We start from the raw sequence: 17,542 nt of genomic DNA on the forward strand, positions 1-17,542 counted from the left end.
TGGCCCCTATCACTGCAATTCTGACAAATTCTGAAAGAGTATTGCATTAACCTCTTCTTGTTTCTCTTGTACCTACGTTATTTTGTCATTGTCCACCTTACAACTCCTTATTTCTTCCTTCAAGCTTCTCAATGTGTTTGCTAAATCAGAAGAGTGCCCCACACCACATTGCTCATCTAATTCATAGGGATAATATTTGTAATCTACCATCTTGATAGTCATCTTTGATATTCTTCCTGCAAGTTATATCATGTTAGCTAAACCAAATCACAATAAACCAATGTACCTTAGCATAATTTGGGGAGGATATCTCATCTGCAAGATCAACCCAATCAATGTAATACATGTACAAACATAATCATGATAACATATATACATATATATATATATATATATATATATATATATATATATATATATATATATATATATAAGCATATAAGCATATAAGAATATAACTATCATTCTAGCAAGAGTCCATTCATCAATGCATGACCATATTAACTACACATACCATGACCTCATGCATGACAACAACAACCATACCAATGTACGCTGACAATACACAAGCATAAACAACATGTAACCAATCATACACTCAATACGACACACTTCACAACAACAACATCCTATTTCACATGGCGACATCACTACAACCATGATTAACACCATGCATATGCAACAAGAAAATAGACCATAAGGATGATTAACACACATGCAACCGACATGAATGCATGACCAACACACACCACCCATTTAGTCCAAGGGGTGATCTGGATCTGGGGAGGCCCCCAAGTTCTAGAAATTTGTTCAAGAAGAAAAAATGAGAACACAAAATAAACAAAATGGCAAAGACATATTTTTTTATTAAAACAACGAATAATGGTAAAAGCTACATTGTGATGCATAATCTGTCCTTTTACACAATGTGACTTGTTACTTATAGCCTTTTTGTGGTTATAAAACCACAGGTAAATTCCATGGGTGGGTGGGTAGATACCATGGATGATTGAATACCATGGGTAGATATCACTTATAATACCATGTGTAAATACCGAGGGTGAATGAATACCATGGGTGGATGCCACTTACAATACAATGGGTAAATTCCATGGGTGGATAAACACTTTGGGTGAATGAATACCATGAGTAGATGCCACTTTCCATTCATACCATTCATCCCTCCTTAAGAAGCAATGGTCCCCATTACGTGAAGTTCCCTTCTTAGAAACTTGTGTTGAATATGAAGGGCTGCTAAAGAGAAGGGTTTTGTGTGGTTAACGCATAACCGTGATGAACACAAATTCGATGACAGAGATATCCTGTAATGCTTGTGACTAACTATGAGACTGAAAGTGTGTGTCATAGCAAATGGATTTTGATGAAGTGTGAGATTTTGGATGAGTCATAACCATGAAAAATGAAGATCCAAGGATAGAGATACCATGTAATGCTTGTGACCAACTGTGATACTAACAATGCGTGGCCTGGCAAATGGACTTCGATGACAAAGATTTTGTGTGGTTGACCCATAACCGTGATGTTGATTATTGATGAACTAGTCGGTGCCTATATCGCCTGGGGTGGGAGGGCATGTCTCCAAAGAACCCAAGCTGGGTGTTGCTATGCTGAAACTAATGAATGTGAAGCAGGTGCCTACTAAAGTGGGGTGGGAGCGCACGCCTCCAAAGGGAACGCACTTTGAATGCTACTCTAGATATAAAAACTAACTTAAAATGGGAATAACTCGGTCAATATAACTCATAATCTTTATTATAACCTGCTTTTTGAAATGGAATAACCATTTCCCATCTTCCCATGTCATTGAAATCTCTATCTAGACACCCTGGAAACTCAGATTCACACAACGATTGTCCTGCCATCACAAAAGTTCTGAAAAAAGTAGCTGATTTTTAATCAGTGATATCTTCCTCATTCGAACTCTGATTCGACCAATGTTTTTTTTTTAAATTGGGTGAATTTTCAAGAGGAATTCATATATACAATATTTTTTCTGAAATTATACACAAAAAATGCAAAAAGTGATAGGATAACGCTGTCCACGAATTGCCATCAGAAAAATTTCTACAACACAACTAATTTTAAATCAATGATATCTCCCTCATATGGACTCCGATTCAGCCAATTTCTTTTTTGATTTTGGGTATTTTCTCACATGAAATATAGATATATTATTTTTTTAGTAAATTTTGGACCAAAAGTTTTAGATTTGATCTGCAGACTCGTCGACCAAAAAAAGCTTGCAAAAAAATGAAAACAAAAATTATTCCCACTTTGCCCAAGAAAGTGCTCTGTGGAAGTCGTAACATGTGCATGAATTTTGTTGAAGATTTTTGCAAAAATTTGAAACTGAAATATGTGTCAAACCCTCATTCCCATGGAGCCATAACCTAACTTTGATACCACTGATCCGGATCTTGGGGGGAAGCCTCCAAGATCTAGAGAATTGAAATGCCAGAAGAAAAGAGGAGAACACACAATAAACAAAATGACAGAGACTTTTTTTTTTTTTAATTTAAAAAACTAATAATGGTAAAATATACATTGTGATGGACAATCTATCCTTTTAAAAAATGTGACTTGTTATTTATAGTATTTTTTTAGTTATAATACCACATGTAAATTCCATGGGTGGGTAGATACCATGGGTGATTGAATACCATGGGTGGATCTCACTTACAATACCATGGGTGGATTCCACTTACAATACAATGGGTAAATTCCATGGGTGGATACATACCTTAGGTGAATGAATACCATGGGTATATGCCACTTTCCATTTGGATCAAGGGGTGAACCATGCTACGATACCACTCTGTAACACCCTCCTCCCACATCTACCCAAGTAACCAGCCAACCGAGGCAAACATGTGGTGAGAGGATACTGTATTGGGATTCAACCTACTAGGTGACCTTAAGGAATTGGAACCAACATAAACACACCATACAAACCTTCCACATCAGCAACATAACTCCCAAGAGCCATCCGAAGCACTCATGTAACCAACCCCTGGGACCAACTAATGTTTTAGACCATTAAACCTTCGAATACTCCCTTGATATGGATAAGCATGTGTCCAGGAGGCTCTAGAGGCTCCCAAAACATGGGTATGCATGCATCCAGGGACTTTTATGCCCAATGTTGTGCCTACATATCCGAGATTTGAGCCACGTTTTCAAGCCCAGAGCCCATGTTTAGACCAAACCCCTACTAGCCATGACACTTTTGGAAATGAATTTACACAAGATAAAAATGATGCATTTGCAAAAGCAAGGAAAATGTCTAGACCAAACCCCTACTAGCCATGACAAGCATTTCATCAAACATGTCACAAATATGTAATCTACAAGTGTAAACAACATATTTGAGCATAGGGGTTTCATACTTATCTGAGCATCACAAAGAAGCATTGTTCCCTTATATCACTTATTGAATTATCATTTATTAGGTCATAGATACATTATTCATTCATTTACAAATAAGAACATGAGGAGAGCCATACATCATCACTGTCATAAAACATGCTTATAACTAGCATAATAACAACAAAAATATCAAGGATACATCAGCCATAAATTCCACATATACACCAATAAATTTACATATAAGATATCAAGGAAATAACCTCTTGTTAATGGATGCAAAATCCAACCCGAGATGGGACTACCATGTTCCACCCGACCATAGAATGGTTGATCCAATTCTCTCTTCAGCCATTCACCCCCGTGCCATATTCCAAGCATGAATGTGGGACTTAAACCAAAAGAACCAACCAGGGCATCCCGAGGATAAACCACCTCACCCTCATCAATAAAAATCAGGCTTTACTGTAATCCATCTCGGATCCCTGGGCCAAAACAATAAACATGTAATAATGGGCTTTACCATGATCTCCACTAGATCACTAGGCCAAAACAAGCATGGATGCCACCAGATTTCTCCACCTACACCATGAGGAATTTTCCTGCCTCTTAGTCTCCAGGCTTCATAGCGATCCATAGTTCGATCTAGGGATCAGTAGGCCCTAAATCGAGACTCCACCCTCTAGGATTTACCATATATCCCGCCATTCACCTACAAGGATTCCTAAGCCTAATCAAGGGAAACCACCTCTAGGATTTACCATATATCCCACCATTCACCAGCAAGGATTCCTAGGCCCACCGAGGGACACAATACCTGGCTTTACTACAACCCATAGCCTGGTTCAGGGGCCACTAGGCCAATGGATTTACCGTAGTCCACCGTCTAGTTCAAGGATCACTAGGACATGTGTTCTTTCTTTCAGACATCTACCTCACTCAGCTTTGAATACACCCGAAAATCCAACTCAACCAAAACATGAGAACCCCATCACACAATGGCTATCCAGAAATGGCAAGGCTAGGCTGAAAACATTTTCACACTTGGTAAAACCCATGCCATAACAACAAAGAACCACATGTAATACCATGCATGCCAAATATAGAAAGGAAAACACACATGCAAATTGATACCTACAAAGAATCCTACTGAAGCTTCTTGATCCTGCTCTTCCTTGCTTGCTCATTCCTTCCTCTTGCCTTCTCTGCCTTTCTTGATCCAATGCCAAAGTGTTCCAAGAAAATTCTAAGTGTCCAAGATAGAGAGAGAGAGAATAATGAGAGAGCTCCAAAAATAAACTGACAAAAAAGTACCAACTGATCCTCATAAGTCCTTTTATTAATTGGGCCTTTATTTTCTTCATTGTCCATTATTTTCCTTCATATTCCTCCTCACATGAAACTTGTGACCTTTCACCTTTTTTTTTTTCCTAATTTCTATTATTTTCATAAGTAAATGTGCCAAAAATCTCATTTTCTATTTCCAAAGCCTTAGCCATTGCATTTGCCAATTTCCTTAGCCATAATAAACTAAATGAACACCCACACTAGGATGTCTTGCCTAACATTCAACTTGGAATAAGTTTCCCATCAACCGTGGTTATTATTTTTGCCTTTATGAACTTTTATCACATGGAATTTTCATGAGGGCTGTTACACCTCTACTCCGGTTTGCTCAATTTGACCAATCCCTATCCCTATGAATACTTGTGAAAGAATTGAGACCAGGTTGGCCTCCTTTTTCACCACCCCTCCTATCTACGTAACTACTACTCAATTTGTGCCTATCAACGTCTTCTGTACCACCTTTGACTGCTCTATTACCTCTTGTTTTAATTCATCGAGTCCATATAACTTTGTCCATTGGCTCCCCCCTTCTTCACTATCAACCATGCTAACTAGGAAAGGAAACTCAGCTTATGTTGGAGGCACTTGTTCTGGTAATGTATACAACCAACAAATTGAGGCCCTTTAGATGGAGAACATGGATATCAAGCGGAAACTTCATCAACAAATTAATTATCTTATCTTTCTCACTGAGGAAATTCACTTGCTGAAGGATAGGCTCCCCTGTCAGGATGACGAACTTGATGTTATACGGTGAAAAATAGAGAACCTGAATCAAATGACTCAAGCCACAAAAAACAAGACATTTCTAATACTTCTTCAAGCCATCCCACAGGAAATTGACATTTGGATCTCAACAGGCATCTAAAGGAGGCTTTCTCTTTCCTTTTTTAATGAGTTCATATTGTAAATGCATCTTCTTGCAAGAACAATTTTTTAAGATCTATGAATATCAATTCGCTATTATAATCTATTTCCGTTATATTTGTTTTGGTACATCAGACATGCTTCTGTGGAGGAATCTGTGAAAGAAGATGCAATGCATTATATCTCGTGTATTTGTTGCGATCAGGTGCAAATTTTAATATAATGTCTACTCATTTGTGTTTAAAAAATATAAATATTTGGAACCAAAACACATGTTTGAGGCTAGTTGTAGGACTAATAGAAAAACTCTAACTTCCAAATCGTATAGTTTGGAAAGTATAACAAATTAGAACATAAATTTTTTACTATAGGTACTTTATTATGTTTCCTCAAGCTCTCATAAATTTCCATATTTGAAACTTCTCAAAATAATTGAATACAATGAAAATGCAAACATGACACAATTGAAAGAACCAAACCTAAAGATTATATGTTGTGAAAGCAAATGTTATTTTTCAAAACCTTAAAATATCATAGCAAACCAAAATGTACACCGTGTGCACCAAAATTGAGTATAGAGTAGAAGAGTTGCACAATAACTCAACTAATATAAGACTGAGAACTTTTTTCACATACCTCAGTACATTTCTATATCCAAATCACATATTTCTCAATAATAACTCCACAATTTAATTACTTTCCCTTCCAGAATATATATTTTGTTCCTTTTTCCTTAATAAATTATAGATAAAATGGTATAAAATTTTAAAACATTCACCAATTTTCTCTACATGTGTGTTTAATGTGACATTTAAACAAAACACTACTCATATTGATATACATTATGGTGTGAAGTTTTAAAGTAGCTGAATTGTTTTCCTTTTTCCCTTTGTATAATTTTTCCATGAATGTGGGTTCCCGGGATTTAGCATAGGCCAATTATCTCTCCTTTTCTTGATTTATGCACAAACAGTAACTTTTTGTCGTGCACCCCAGAACATAATTATTTTTGTTTCATGTGCTTAGACTCATGGACCAAGTGTCATCAACTTCTATTAGCAACGTGCACTTTTAAGGTTACATTCAAAACTACCCTTTATATTGATTTATGCCCAACATAATCCCTTTATGTTTGATGTGGTGACATTCATGCTCAACACCAACATAATTGCTTGTGTTTGATGTAGTTGCATTCATGCACTAATGTCACGAAAGTGTGATGTAGTGTTAACCCAGATGAGAGGGCTTGAATCCCTCCACTTCTTTATACTTTTAGGTATCTTGGGCATTAAACACTGAATAACAAAAGTGAAATGTTGGCTAAAAAGTGTAGGTTTCTACATGCATTCCGGTTCTCTGAGCCGTTAGTCTATCAAAAAACCTTTACAATTCAAAAACAAATATCGATATTACTTTTTATAATATCAAGTAAGGAAAACTGAGATCATATGATAACCATATATTTTTGTTTAAAATTATTCTTCCAAAATGATACAATCTGGAGCTTACTATATTATAGAAAGCTAGCATATCATTATATTTTTATAAAATTCCTCTTCGAAATTGAATCATTTGCAGCGTTCTTACTATATTCTAGAAAGCTAGCTTATCATTATATTCTTATAAAATTCCTCTTCGAAATTGAATCATCTGCAGCTTTCTGCGTTGTAGAAAACTAGCATTTGATAGACCAGTAGCCTGAGAAGATTTTGTCCCTGTAGTCACAAGAGGTTATTAGGTTACAAGGTCTTATTGAACCTTTGGAACCCTCTTCCAAACATAGATGTGTTAGAGATGTGTTAGAGATGTTACCGTGTAAACATGCCACTCCATTAGGTATGTTAGGAGAAAACTGATCCATCCATTGCATGTAAAAACCAAAACTACGCCAAAATTAACATAAAATAAGATTGTTATATTATTGCTATGAGAAGATTGCAAGAACATTGCTATTAACTCAAAATGGTGTCAATAAAATTCTAATATCAACAAACTCTAAATGACTTTTTGCCAACAAATTTTTCAAATAGTTGTTTGGCCACAGTAAAATTGAAATTTCCACCAACATAGGTTGACTGGAACATACTGAAGATTGTTTATTCCTTGAAATCCATGGTCCTATTTAGATCTTAGCTTTTGTCCAAACTTTCTTGCAATAACACGGTCACTATTTTCTTTGAATTTCCAAGCATGTCTTCCTCTTTAATTTCTCTTTGACCAATATTCCTTTTTTTCCGCTTGCTCTCTCGTATCAGGATATTGACAACCATTACTGGCGTTCAATGCCCTCATTTACCACTGATTTTACCAGTTCATGGCTAATTGGAGTCCAGCCCTATACTTTTGTAACCGAAGTGGTGTTACCCCCAACAACCCTCATTCAATTGACAAGAAAGTTGTCATAAAACTCACATCTATGGATCTGCATGAACCCATTTACCCCTCTCTCAACAGTTTGTCATTTCTCCCCTCAATTGAGCTTTCAGGAAGCGTGGGCCGTGTAGATCCATAGATGTGAATTTGAGCACAACTACTTTGTCCATTGAATAACAAGCACTGTGGCTAAAGCCGCCGAAGTTGCACTAGGACACGCCCTGACTCTAGTCTGCATGGACTCTCAAAGCTTGGCGTTGATGAGGGAACTAAAATCCAATAGTGGTTGATGATTGTAATGAGAGAAAAGAACAGGAGACACAACAAAGCATTAAGGGAAAATAATGGGAACAACATACTAAAGCCGACACAGAAAATATTTTAGAGATAACATGATGAGTTTAACTGAATCCAGATGGAACCATTTCAACAGGTAATTTACGTGGACATTTCTGACAATGTAAAGATAATGAATGCAAAGTATCAAGATAGAGATTGGTTAGGGCAGCACAGATATTGCACCAGACACTGATGGTAAACTCGCCCTTATTATCCCTACCACAGGCTAGGTTATAACGTATCCAAAAATAAGTTGACCCTTCAATTAATTTCATGTTGACCAAAAAATTATAAAAAACATATAAAGTGGACATTAGAACTTATAAATAATTAAATTTATTTAATTTCTGATTGGTGCAAAAGAGAGGGACTCTTATTTAGTAATCATTACTTCAGATTTCTCATTAAATAATGAAAACTCATTTGCACCATGTGGAAAATGATGGGTGACATGATGTGTTATTGTAAATTAATTTGTAACCTTTATAATCCCACTCTCATTTCCTTCCATACTTTGGAATGACATGCCGCCATATATTGTGAAGCTCCTCCGCGCGTGGGCATCTATTGCCAACTCTACATAACAACATTCATTTTCTTTTCTTCCTTAAAACCTGGTTGGAGGCTTACGTTCTCTGTTCATGCCTAGTATTCATTAAGACCATATCCCGCACACTTGTATTCATTAAGCCCATATCCTAATTTACACATTGAGTAATGTGTTCATTAATTAATGATTGTAATGTTCATTAAGGAGCCCACCCTCCCTTCCTTTCTTGTCTCTGCTTTAACGCCCTGAAGCAATTGAATTTATGAGGTGATCTTTCTATATTTTTTTTTTGTGACACTACACTTGTGTAATGAATTCGGTAATTAAATGCATATCAATTTGTTCAAATGCCAACACTCATAAAACCCCTGAAAATGTAATAGACCATGATGATTTCTACCAATTCCATGTCTTACTGGGGCACATTCCTGTTGAAGCTACATCAAATATGGCTCGGGAAGCCAGGTCGATTGAGCAATACACCCCATCAAAATCATAGTAAGCGCTCCTTGAATTCTAGGCCCTAATTATCATAGAACTCTTCTCATTCTTATACGAGGGGAATTTAACATTACCTTACTTGCAACTTGCAACTTGCAACCTATCTCTTATAGGTGGCAGTTCCGAAGGTGGTCCTCTGGATAATATTCCATGTAGCAGGGGTCATTCCAACACATCGTTATTGCGAATCTGGTTTCGAGCATCAAGATGGATTTTAGATGCAAGTTGTGTTTCGACTACATTTATAAGCCGAAGCAAAAATTCCGTGTAGAATCAAGAGCAAGAACCTTGGGTTTATTTGTAACCCATTGAAGTAGGGAGGATAACTGAAAGCCAAGTGGGTTGCATCTGGCGACTACAACCCTCCATAACCTTTGTTTCCTTCCTAGCCCGCTTTAGCCTTGACTTGATTTTTCCTTGAGTTTCTCCTTAGCTCTCCCATATTTTGAAACACTTTACAGAGCATTCATTAATTAACGACTGTAATGTTCATTAAGGAGCCTACCCTTTCTTCCTTTCTTGTCTCGACTTTACGCCCTAAAGTAATTGAATTTATGAGGGGATTTGTCTATATCGTTTTTTTTTTTGTGACAATACACTAGTGTAATCAATTCGGTAATTAAATGCATATCAACTTTACACTCTTCCACCTTTAGTTCATTGAAATCACCAGAAGAATAGAGGTATCATGAACTTTTGGCTAAAGAACTCCTATAGCAGGTAGCAGAATTGGCATTGAACGAAGTCACCAGAAAAATCGAGGTAGCAAGCACTCGTTGTGAAAGAACAGTTGTAGCATCTGTGCAACTGATTGAAGGTATGGCTTGCTATAGTATTTGTACTTTTGTTTTCTCGCTCATTTTCTTCTGTGCAGTTTGCTCATTGTAACTTTCTTTCCTGTGTGTTGTTGTGTGTGTTTTATATTTTAAGATGAATATATCTCATGCTATCAATGTTTATACATTTATATAGGTTAATTCACTAAATTTTAATTTGTTTTTGGTTAGCAGTTTTTATTTAAATTAGTTTTACAAAATAATATGTGAGTATGGTGGTATTGAGTATATTCTAGACCTAGTCAGGTGTCTACTATTGAAATAAGTTGGTAGATGTTGTTACGTGTCTAGAAAACTAAAATTGAGAGGGATGCCAAGGGTTTTGAGTTTTCAAACCCCTGTTAGATCTCTCATGATGGTGTTCTTCATTGCCGGGTGGTCTCTTATATGGCTACTTGAGCTCCATATGGATTCCACATTCTTACATTTATTTAAGGCCATTTTTATTTTACCTGTTTTTACTACAAGATCCATTTCTTAAAAAATATTTTTGGTTCCTTGGCTTCTTTAGATGATATTGTTGAAATCTAATGTCATTGCATTAAATCTAGCAGGAACTCATATTAGGTAAAACAGTTTTAGTTGAGTTTAATTTAAGCTTTTTTTAATAGTTTTGTGTTGACAGGTTCTATATATATTTTTCTTCTATGGATGCTCTTTTCATGGGATATAAAACTGAATTTAGAATTTTTGTTATAAGTTTTGATTACTATTATAAAATCATAATTTTGGTAATGGTTTTCAACGTCTACAAATGCATAATATGCAAGAAAAATACAAGTAAGTTTCTTTCCTTTCAGAAGGGTTCACTTTTTGAAATGTTCAGATATTTGTACTTGTAGATGCTAAACATCCATTAAGGTATCTTCATTTAAAAGAGGGTACTTTCTACCCTACAGAAAAGCCAAATTGTTGATGGATTCAAAATGGATGTTGCCATTTCGTGATTTTTTTTGGCGATTATGGATAGTTTATCTTCAATATCATTCAATACTCCTATGGAGGCTGTGACATGGTGGTATTGAGCATGACTTGCTTTAGGGTCATTTTTAGCTCATTCGAAGGTGTATATTGCCTTTACCCTCTTTACGATTGTCTTCCTCGCAAGAGTCACCTGATGCCCACTTTAACTTTCACCTCAACTGAAAATGCATTTTAATTCTTTAACACTCGCAAAAAAAAGCATTTTGATTCTGTAACATGCAAAATACTATTCCAAAGGCTACCTATAGGTATGCCTTCTTGTTTTGAGAGTGTGTGTATCAAGAATAAATCCTACAATAAGAAGTTTTCGCTGATGAGTTGGTAGATCATGACCTCTATGTGGCATGTTACTGCCTAAATATGCATGATATATGCAGTAACTATGAAAGAGGGGGCACCCTCGTGATTAATGCCCAAAGACACTATAAATGTACATGCAAAAGATCAAAATGAATGACAAAACAGAAATTGAGTAACAATGTAACATATATTATCTAAAGTGTTGACTGAGCTGTGGTCCAAAGTTGATGGGTGGAAGTTTTCCACTGCTGGCCCAGGTTTTGTAATATCCCTCCCTTAATAATAAATAATAAATAATAAGAATAATAATATAATAATAAATCATAAATCATAAATAATAAAAATAATTAATAATTAATAATAGAAATAATAAATAATAATAAATAAATCACTTAATAATAAATAATAAAAATAATAAATCATAAATGTTAAATAATAAATGATATTAAAAATATATACAAAGAAAATAAATAAAAATAATAAAAATAAAAATAGTAATAACCATACTAAAACTCTAAATAAGAATAAATAGAAATAAAACAAGAAAACTATCAAAAGCTTTTCTTGTTTTATTTCCTTCTTTTTGATAGTTTTCTTGTTTTATTTCTATTTATTCTTATTTAGAGTTTTAGTATGGTTATTACTATTTTTATTTTTATTATTTTTATTTATTTTCTTTGTATATATTTTTAATATCATTTATTATTTAACATTTATGATTTATTATTTTTATTATTTATTATTAAGTGATTTATTTATTATCATTTATTATTTCTATTATTAATTATTTTTATTATTTATTATTTATTATTATATTATTATATTATTATATGATTATTCTTATTATTTATTATTTATTATTAACGGGAGGGATATTACAGGTTCAATTCCTAGCAAATGGAGCTCTTGTATTTTACATAGGAATCCTTGGAGTAACATGCCCCGAAAGTGATAATCCATCATGACCCAATCCCAGTATATACAAATAGATTCAAAAGTGGGCTGGGTGTTTGGGGTGAAATGTATCCTTGATTCAAGCCAAAAATAAAAATATGGATATTATGCATGCTACTTCCCTGTCCTAGGCACCCTCCTGAAAATATGTAACTATCTAAAAAGAGCACCCATGGGCTGGCTGACATGGAGCAATTTTAATTTTTAGCCAACACCCTCTGTGCGGCATCCATTTGAGGATTGTCTTCTTAGCCTACTTTTGCATCATCTTAGCCTTAATCTATTCCAGTTATTTGTACCTAATTATTTTAAACCAGCATAGATTCATCTTAACCTTAGATCTATTAAGCACAAAGAGCGATATAAACAAACCCCCATGCAAACCTCTCAGCACTTAAAATATTTGGGGTTAAGATGGATCTAGATTCTATGCTGGTTCTTTTCTTTTACTTTTTATACTGCCCCATTTTTTAAAACTAGATTTCGGATGTCATCTGGAATTCCATTTTAGTTGTATGCATGTTACACACATTACATGTCTCAGTAATATAGAATGCACCTCACTTCTGTCTGTACAATCATAATTTGGAATCAAACTATGGTTAATCAAGCTTGTAGCTAGCTCATTGCATGCTTATGAACCATCACCCTCACCTGTTAGTGATTACTTCCAAGTTCCACCAGTTACTTCTACATGTAGTGATGGAAGTAAATAATGCAAATTCTTGGCCTCTAACCAAGCAAGCACAAGATTCTTAGTAATATGGACATCATTGTTGAAATCTAAAATTCAATTGTATAAGTGGATGACCAAAGTATTGAGGTGCTCCAATGATTGTTTCTTTCTACATTGTGATCAATATGGATCATCACATAGTAAATAATTAAAGCACTGACGTAAAGAAGGAAATTCCTATGCTGCCACTATTGAAGACTTTTCCAAAAAGGAAGATATTGTTATTGCAAATATTATTGTATAGATTCACAAAAATTCAATCTTGGGTTCATTGTTAATAAAGAGTGCACAAGAATATTTGGTTCAAGATTCCTTATAGTCATATAGGGGAAATGTGAGAGAACAAATCAATTATGACATTACCTTCATCAACATGTGGTTGGAATTTGATTTCTAACTATACCACAACAACCCACTCATGGTTGGAAATGCAAACACTTTTATTATGAAACACTAGGGAGTCCATTATAGCCAAGATCTAACCTTCAGACATGCAGAATATATAAGATTCTTCCACAGAACACATTATGATATATGCATCCCTGCTGCAAGATTAAAAGCCATAAGGACTACAAAACTTGAATCTTCGCTCAATTCACCAATGTTGAGCACATCTTGATGATGTGCTTGATACATTTGAAGCTTATTCTTGTTTGATACAGTGCCATAATTATAAGCGCAAATGAAAATCAAAAGTTCGAAACCACACACCCCCAACAAGGCCCTCCAAACAAGACATAATATCGACATCTAATTTTCTTAAGTAAAAGGCCAACCAAAATTATTCTATTGTAGAGTTGAGGCTTCTGTGATCCATATCAAGTTTACAAAAGATTTTTCGACGAAGATCACATGAAATACCATTTGTCGACACATTTTGAACCAACCAGAGTGGTTCATCATCAGGACAAGTTGAGGAAACAGATCCAGCTTAGCATGTTCAATACACTGAGCAGAGCCTCCAACGGCTAAGTTGACCAACAGCTAATTTTGACTATTGGACCGGGATCAAAACGTTTTTAATAATTTAAGGGAAATAAGTTATATTAGGTGACCAATCCCTTAAAATATATATAAAAATATAAAAATATAAAAAATAATTAAAATTTGTGATAATAGTTAGTTAATACCTTTTTAACTAACTATTATCACAAATTTAAATTATTTTTTATATTTCTATGTTTTTATATATATTTTAAGGGATTGGCCACCTAATATAACTTATTTCCCTTAAATTATCAAAAAAGTTTTGATCCCGGTCCAATAGTCAAAATTAGTTGTTGGTCAAGTTAGCTGTTGGAGGCTCTATTCAGTCTATTTAACATGCTAAGCTGGATCTGTTTCCTCAACTTGTCCTGACGATGAACCACTCTGGTTGGTTCGAAACGCGTCGACAAATGGTATTTCATGTGATCTTCGCTGAAAAATCTTTTGTAAAATTATTATAATTCTACAACACCATATATTATAGAATATGATACAATCCGTACCACCTAAGGAGCACAAAACTATCAAGAAAAAAGAACCCATTAAATTTTAACTCCATGGAAAATTTTCAGTTTGGTGCTTGAAGGAGAAAATGATTAAATAAATAAGGATAGTGATGTAAAGCATATAAATGGAGAATTACCTGTCTGCAATTGATAAATCACTATTAATAAATCATAATTTTGGTAATGGTTTTCAACGTCTGCAAATGCATAAGATGTAGACAAAATGCAAGTAAGGCTCTTTCCTTTCAGAAGGGTTCACTTTTTTAAATGCTGAGGTATTTGTACTTGTAGATGCTAAACATCCATTAAGGTATCTTCATTTAAAAGAGGGTACTTTCTACCCTACAAAAAAGCCAAATTGTTGATGGATTCAAAATGGATGTGGCCATTTTGTGAATTTTTTTGGCGATTATGGATAGTTTATCTTCAATATCATTCAATACTCCTATGGAGGCTGTGACATGGCGATATTGAGCATGACTTGCTTTTGGGTTATTTTTAGCTCATTCGAAGGTGTATATTTCCTTTACCCTCTTTATGCCTATCTTCCTGACAAGAGTCACCTGATGCCCACTTTAACTTTCACCTCAACTGAAAATGCATTTTGATTCTTTAACACTTGCAAACAAAAGCATTTTGATTTTGTAACACGCAAAATACTATTCCAAAGGCTACCTATAGGTCTGCCCTCTTGTTTTGAGAGTATTTGTATCAAGAATAAATCCTACAATAGGAAGTTGTCGCTGATGAGTTGGTAGATCATGACCTTTATGTTTAATCTACAAGATTATTAAATTACAAATGGTATTTCTAATTTCATTTGTTGCATTTTTAGAGTAACTGTCCCAATTGAGTTCTTTCATTCTTAGGAATTAGGAGAATTATAGAGGTAGTAGGAACTGGTTTCAAAAGAATAGTTGTAGCATAACATAGTTACCAATCAAATGAGAACTATTACCTCAAAATGGGTACTCCAGCCCAAAAACCCCCAAAAAACATGAAAAAAACAACCCAAAAATGAAAATTGTTTATGCCAAAATGATGCTTTTTTTACGGTAAATTTGCAACATTCTTTTTAAATGGAAGTAAAGACCATTTTTGTTTTGGAAAATGGATGAAAAAAACACCCTTAAAAAAAGTGTTTATTTTGGAATAACAAAAAAAAAAATGGGTTACAAGTTTGACACTTTTTAGCAATGGAGTTAAAGGGAAAATATTCGGACTTTGAAAAACTGTAAATACCAACAATTCTCATACATGATGTTAAAGATAAAATATCATGTCTTGAATCCTGATAATTCCAACTATTTCCATCCATGTTGTTAAAGATAAAATATCTTGACTCTAAAAAACCTTGAAATTGTAATTGTTTTCGACCATAGCATTAAAGATAAAATATCATAATTCAGAAACACCTTAACATTTTGACAAATTTTCAACATTGTAATTAAAATCCTTCAGTTTGTAACACATTTCAACCATGAAATTATGGACAAATTATATGACTAAAACAATTTTAAAAAATGAACAAGTAAATGAAAGATTCATTATTCTAAGTGTAATTTTTAGCAATGGAGTTAAAGATAAAATATATTGACTCTAAAAAACCTTGAAATTGTAATTGTTTTAAACCATAACATTAAAGATAAAATATCATAATTCAGAAACACCTTAACATTTTGACAAATTTTCAACCTTGTAATTAAAAACCTTCAGTTTGTAACACATTTCAACCATGAAATTATGGAAAAATTATACGACTAAAACAATTTTTAAAAATGAACAAGTAAATGAAAGATTCATCATTTCAAGGGTAACTTTTATTTCAGAGGATAAAACTATAGCTCTTTTTAAAATTTAGCTTAAGACAACTTATCCTATTGTAAGAAAAACCTAAAAATCAACCATGAAAATGAAGTGTTCTTTTTAATGAGGCATTAAAATTTCGACAATTTTAAAACTATCTTACACCAAATGATAACAATAAATAATATCATGGCAATATTACTGTATAATTTAAAAAATCAACATGAATTTCTAATATTTATTTATTTTTAATCAAAATATCAACTTTAGTAGATTGAATATCGCATACATTAAAGCATATAATCCAAAAACATAGAAATGACCCATAACTTCATGTAAGATCACATGAAAGTCAAAAATATTTATTTCAAGTTACCATGCAAACATCTCTAAATACATGAATTTCTTTTAATTAAAACATTAAATCCAACAAACATAGAGATGAATCATAACTTCATGTAAGATCATATGGAAGTGAAAATATTTATTTCAAGTTACCATGCAAACTTCATTTACATAAAATGTCTTAGAAATTTATTCAAAATCATCCATAGGATCTGACACACCCATAGGATTCGGCACACCATCAGAATCTACATCTTCAGATGAGTGATAGGATGCAGATGAAGATGACCCATATTCTCCTCTTTCATCAACTAGAGCTCCATCCGAGTCAACATGCATGCCCACCATTCCAAGTTTCAAAAGTCTTCTAGATCTACGACTAGGTTCAACAGACTCCCATCTCAACACTGTTCCTTCTGGTAGCAACATCTTCAAAATATCTATGGTCTTGAAGCGAAGAGTTCCTCTCTTTGTTAAATTGAAGTCATAGACAAGTATGTAAACATCCTCCAATTTTAATAGGTCTATGTGGTTACGATTTATATTTGTACCCTTTCTTTTCTCTTTTTGCAAATTTGTTTATCAACTACCATCTCTGGCTTGTACACATCATTGAATGGGTGGGTATTTGTGGCATACCAATGTACCTCAACAATTGTAATATCTTCATTTTCTTTAATGAATTTTATAACCTTCGCAACCCAAAATGGATAGCCAAGTGGATCTC

General features: G+C 34.0%; 1 protein-coding gene across 1 annotated transcript in view; it reads right to left on the reverse strand.

The window, feature by feature from the left end:
* LOC149139271 (uncharacterized) overlaps positions 1–17,542 on the reverse strand; it is a 34,324-nt gene that overhangs the window by 14,824 nt on the left and 1,958 nt on the right. The window contains exon 2 of the mRNA XM_089450665.1: positions 14,802–14,805. Coding sequence (XP_089306791.1) covers positions 14,802–14,805 — 4 coding nt within the window. The remainder of the gene's footprint in view (positions 1–14,801; positions 14,806–17,542) is intronic.

The sequence above is a fragment of the Pinus tabuliformis genome, chromosome X (genome assembly GCF_031772625.1).
Source record: "Pinus tabuliformis cultivar Carrire ecotype Pingquan chromosome X, CPIR1, whole genome shotgun sequence".
Classification (NCBI taxonomy): Eukaryota; Viridiplantae; Streptophyta; class Pinopsida; order Pinales; family Pinaceae; genus Pinus; species Pinus tabuliformis.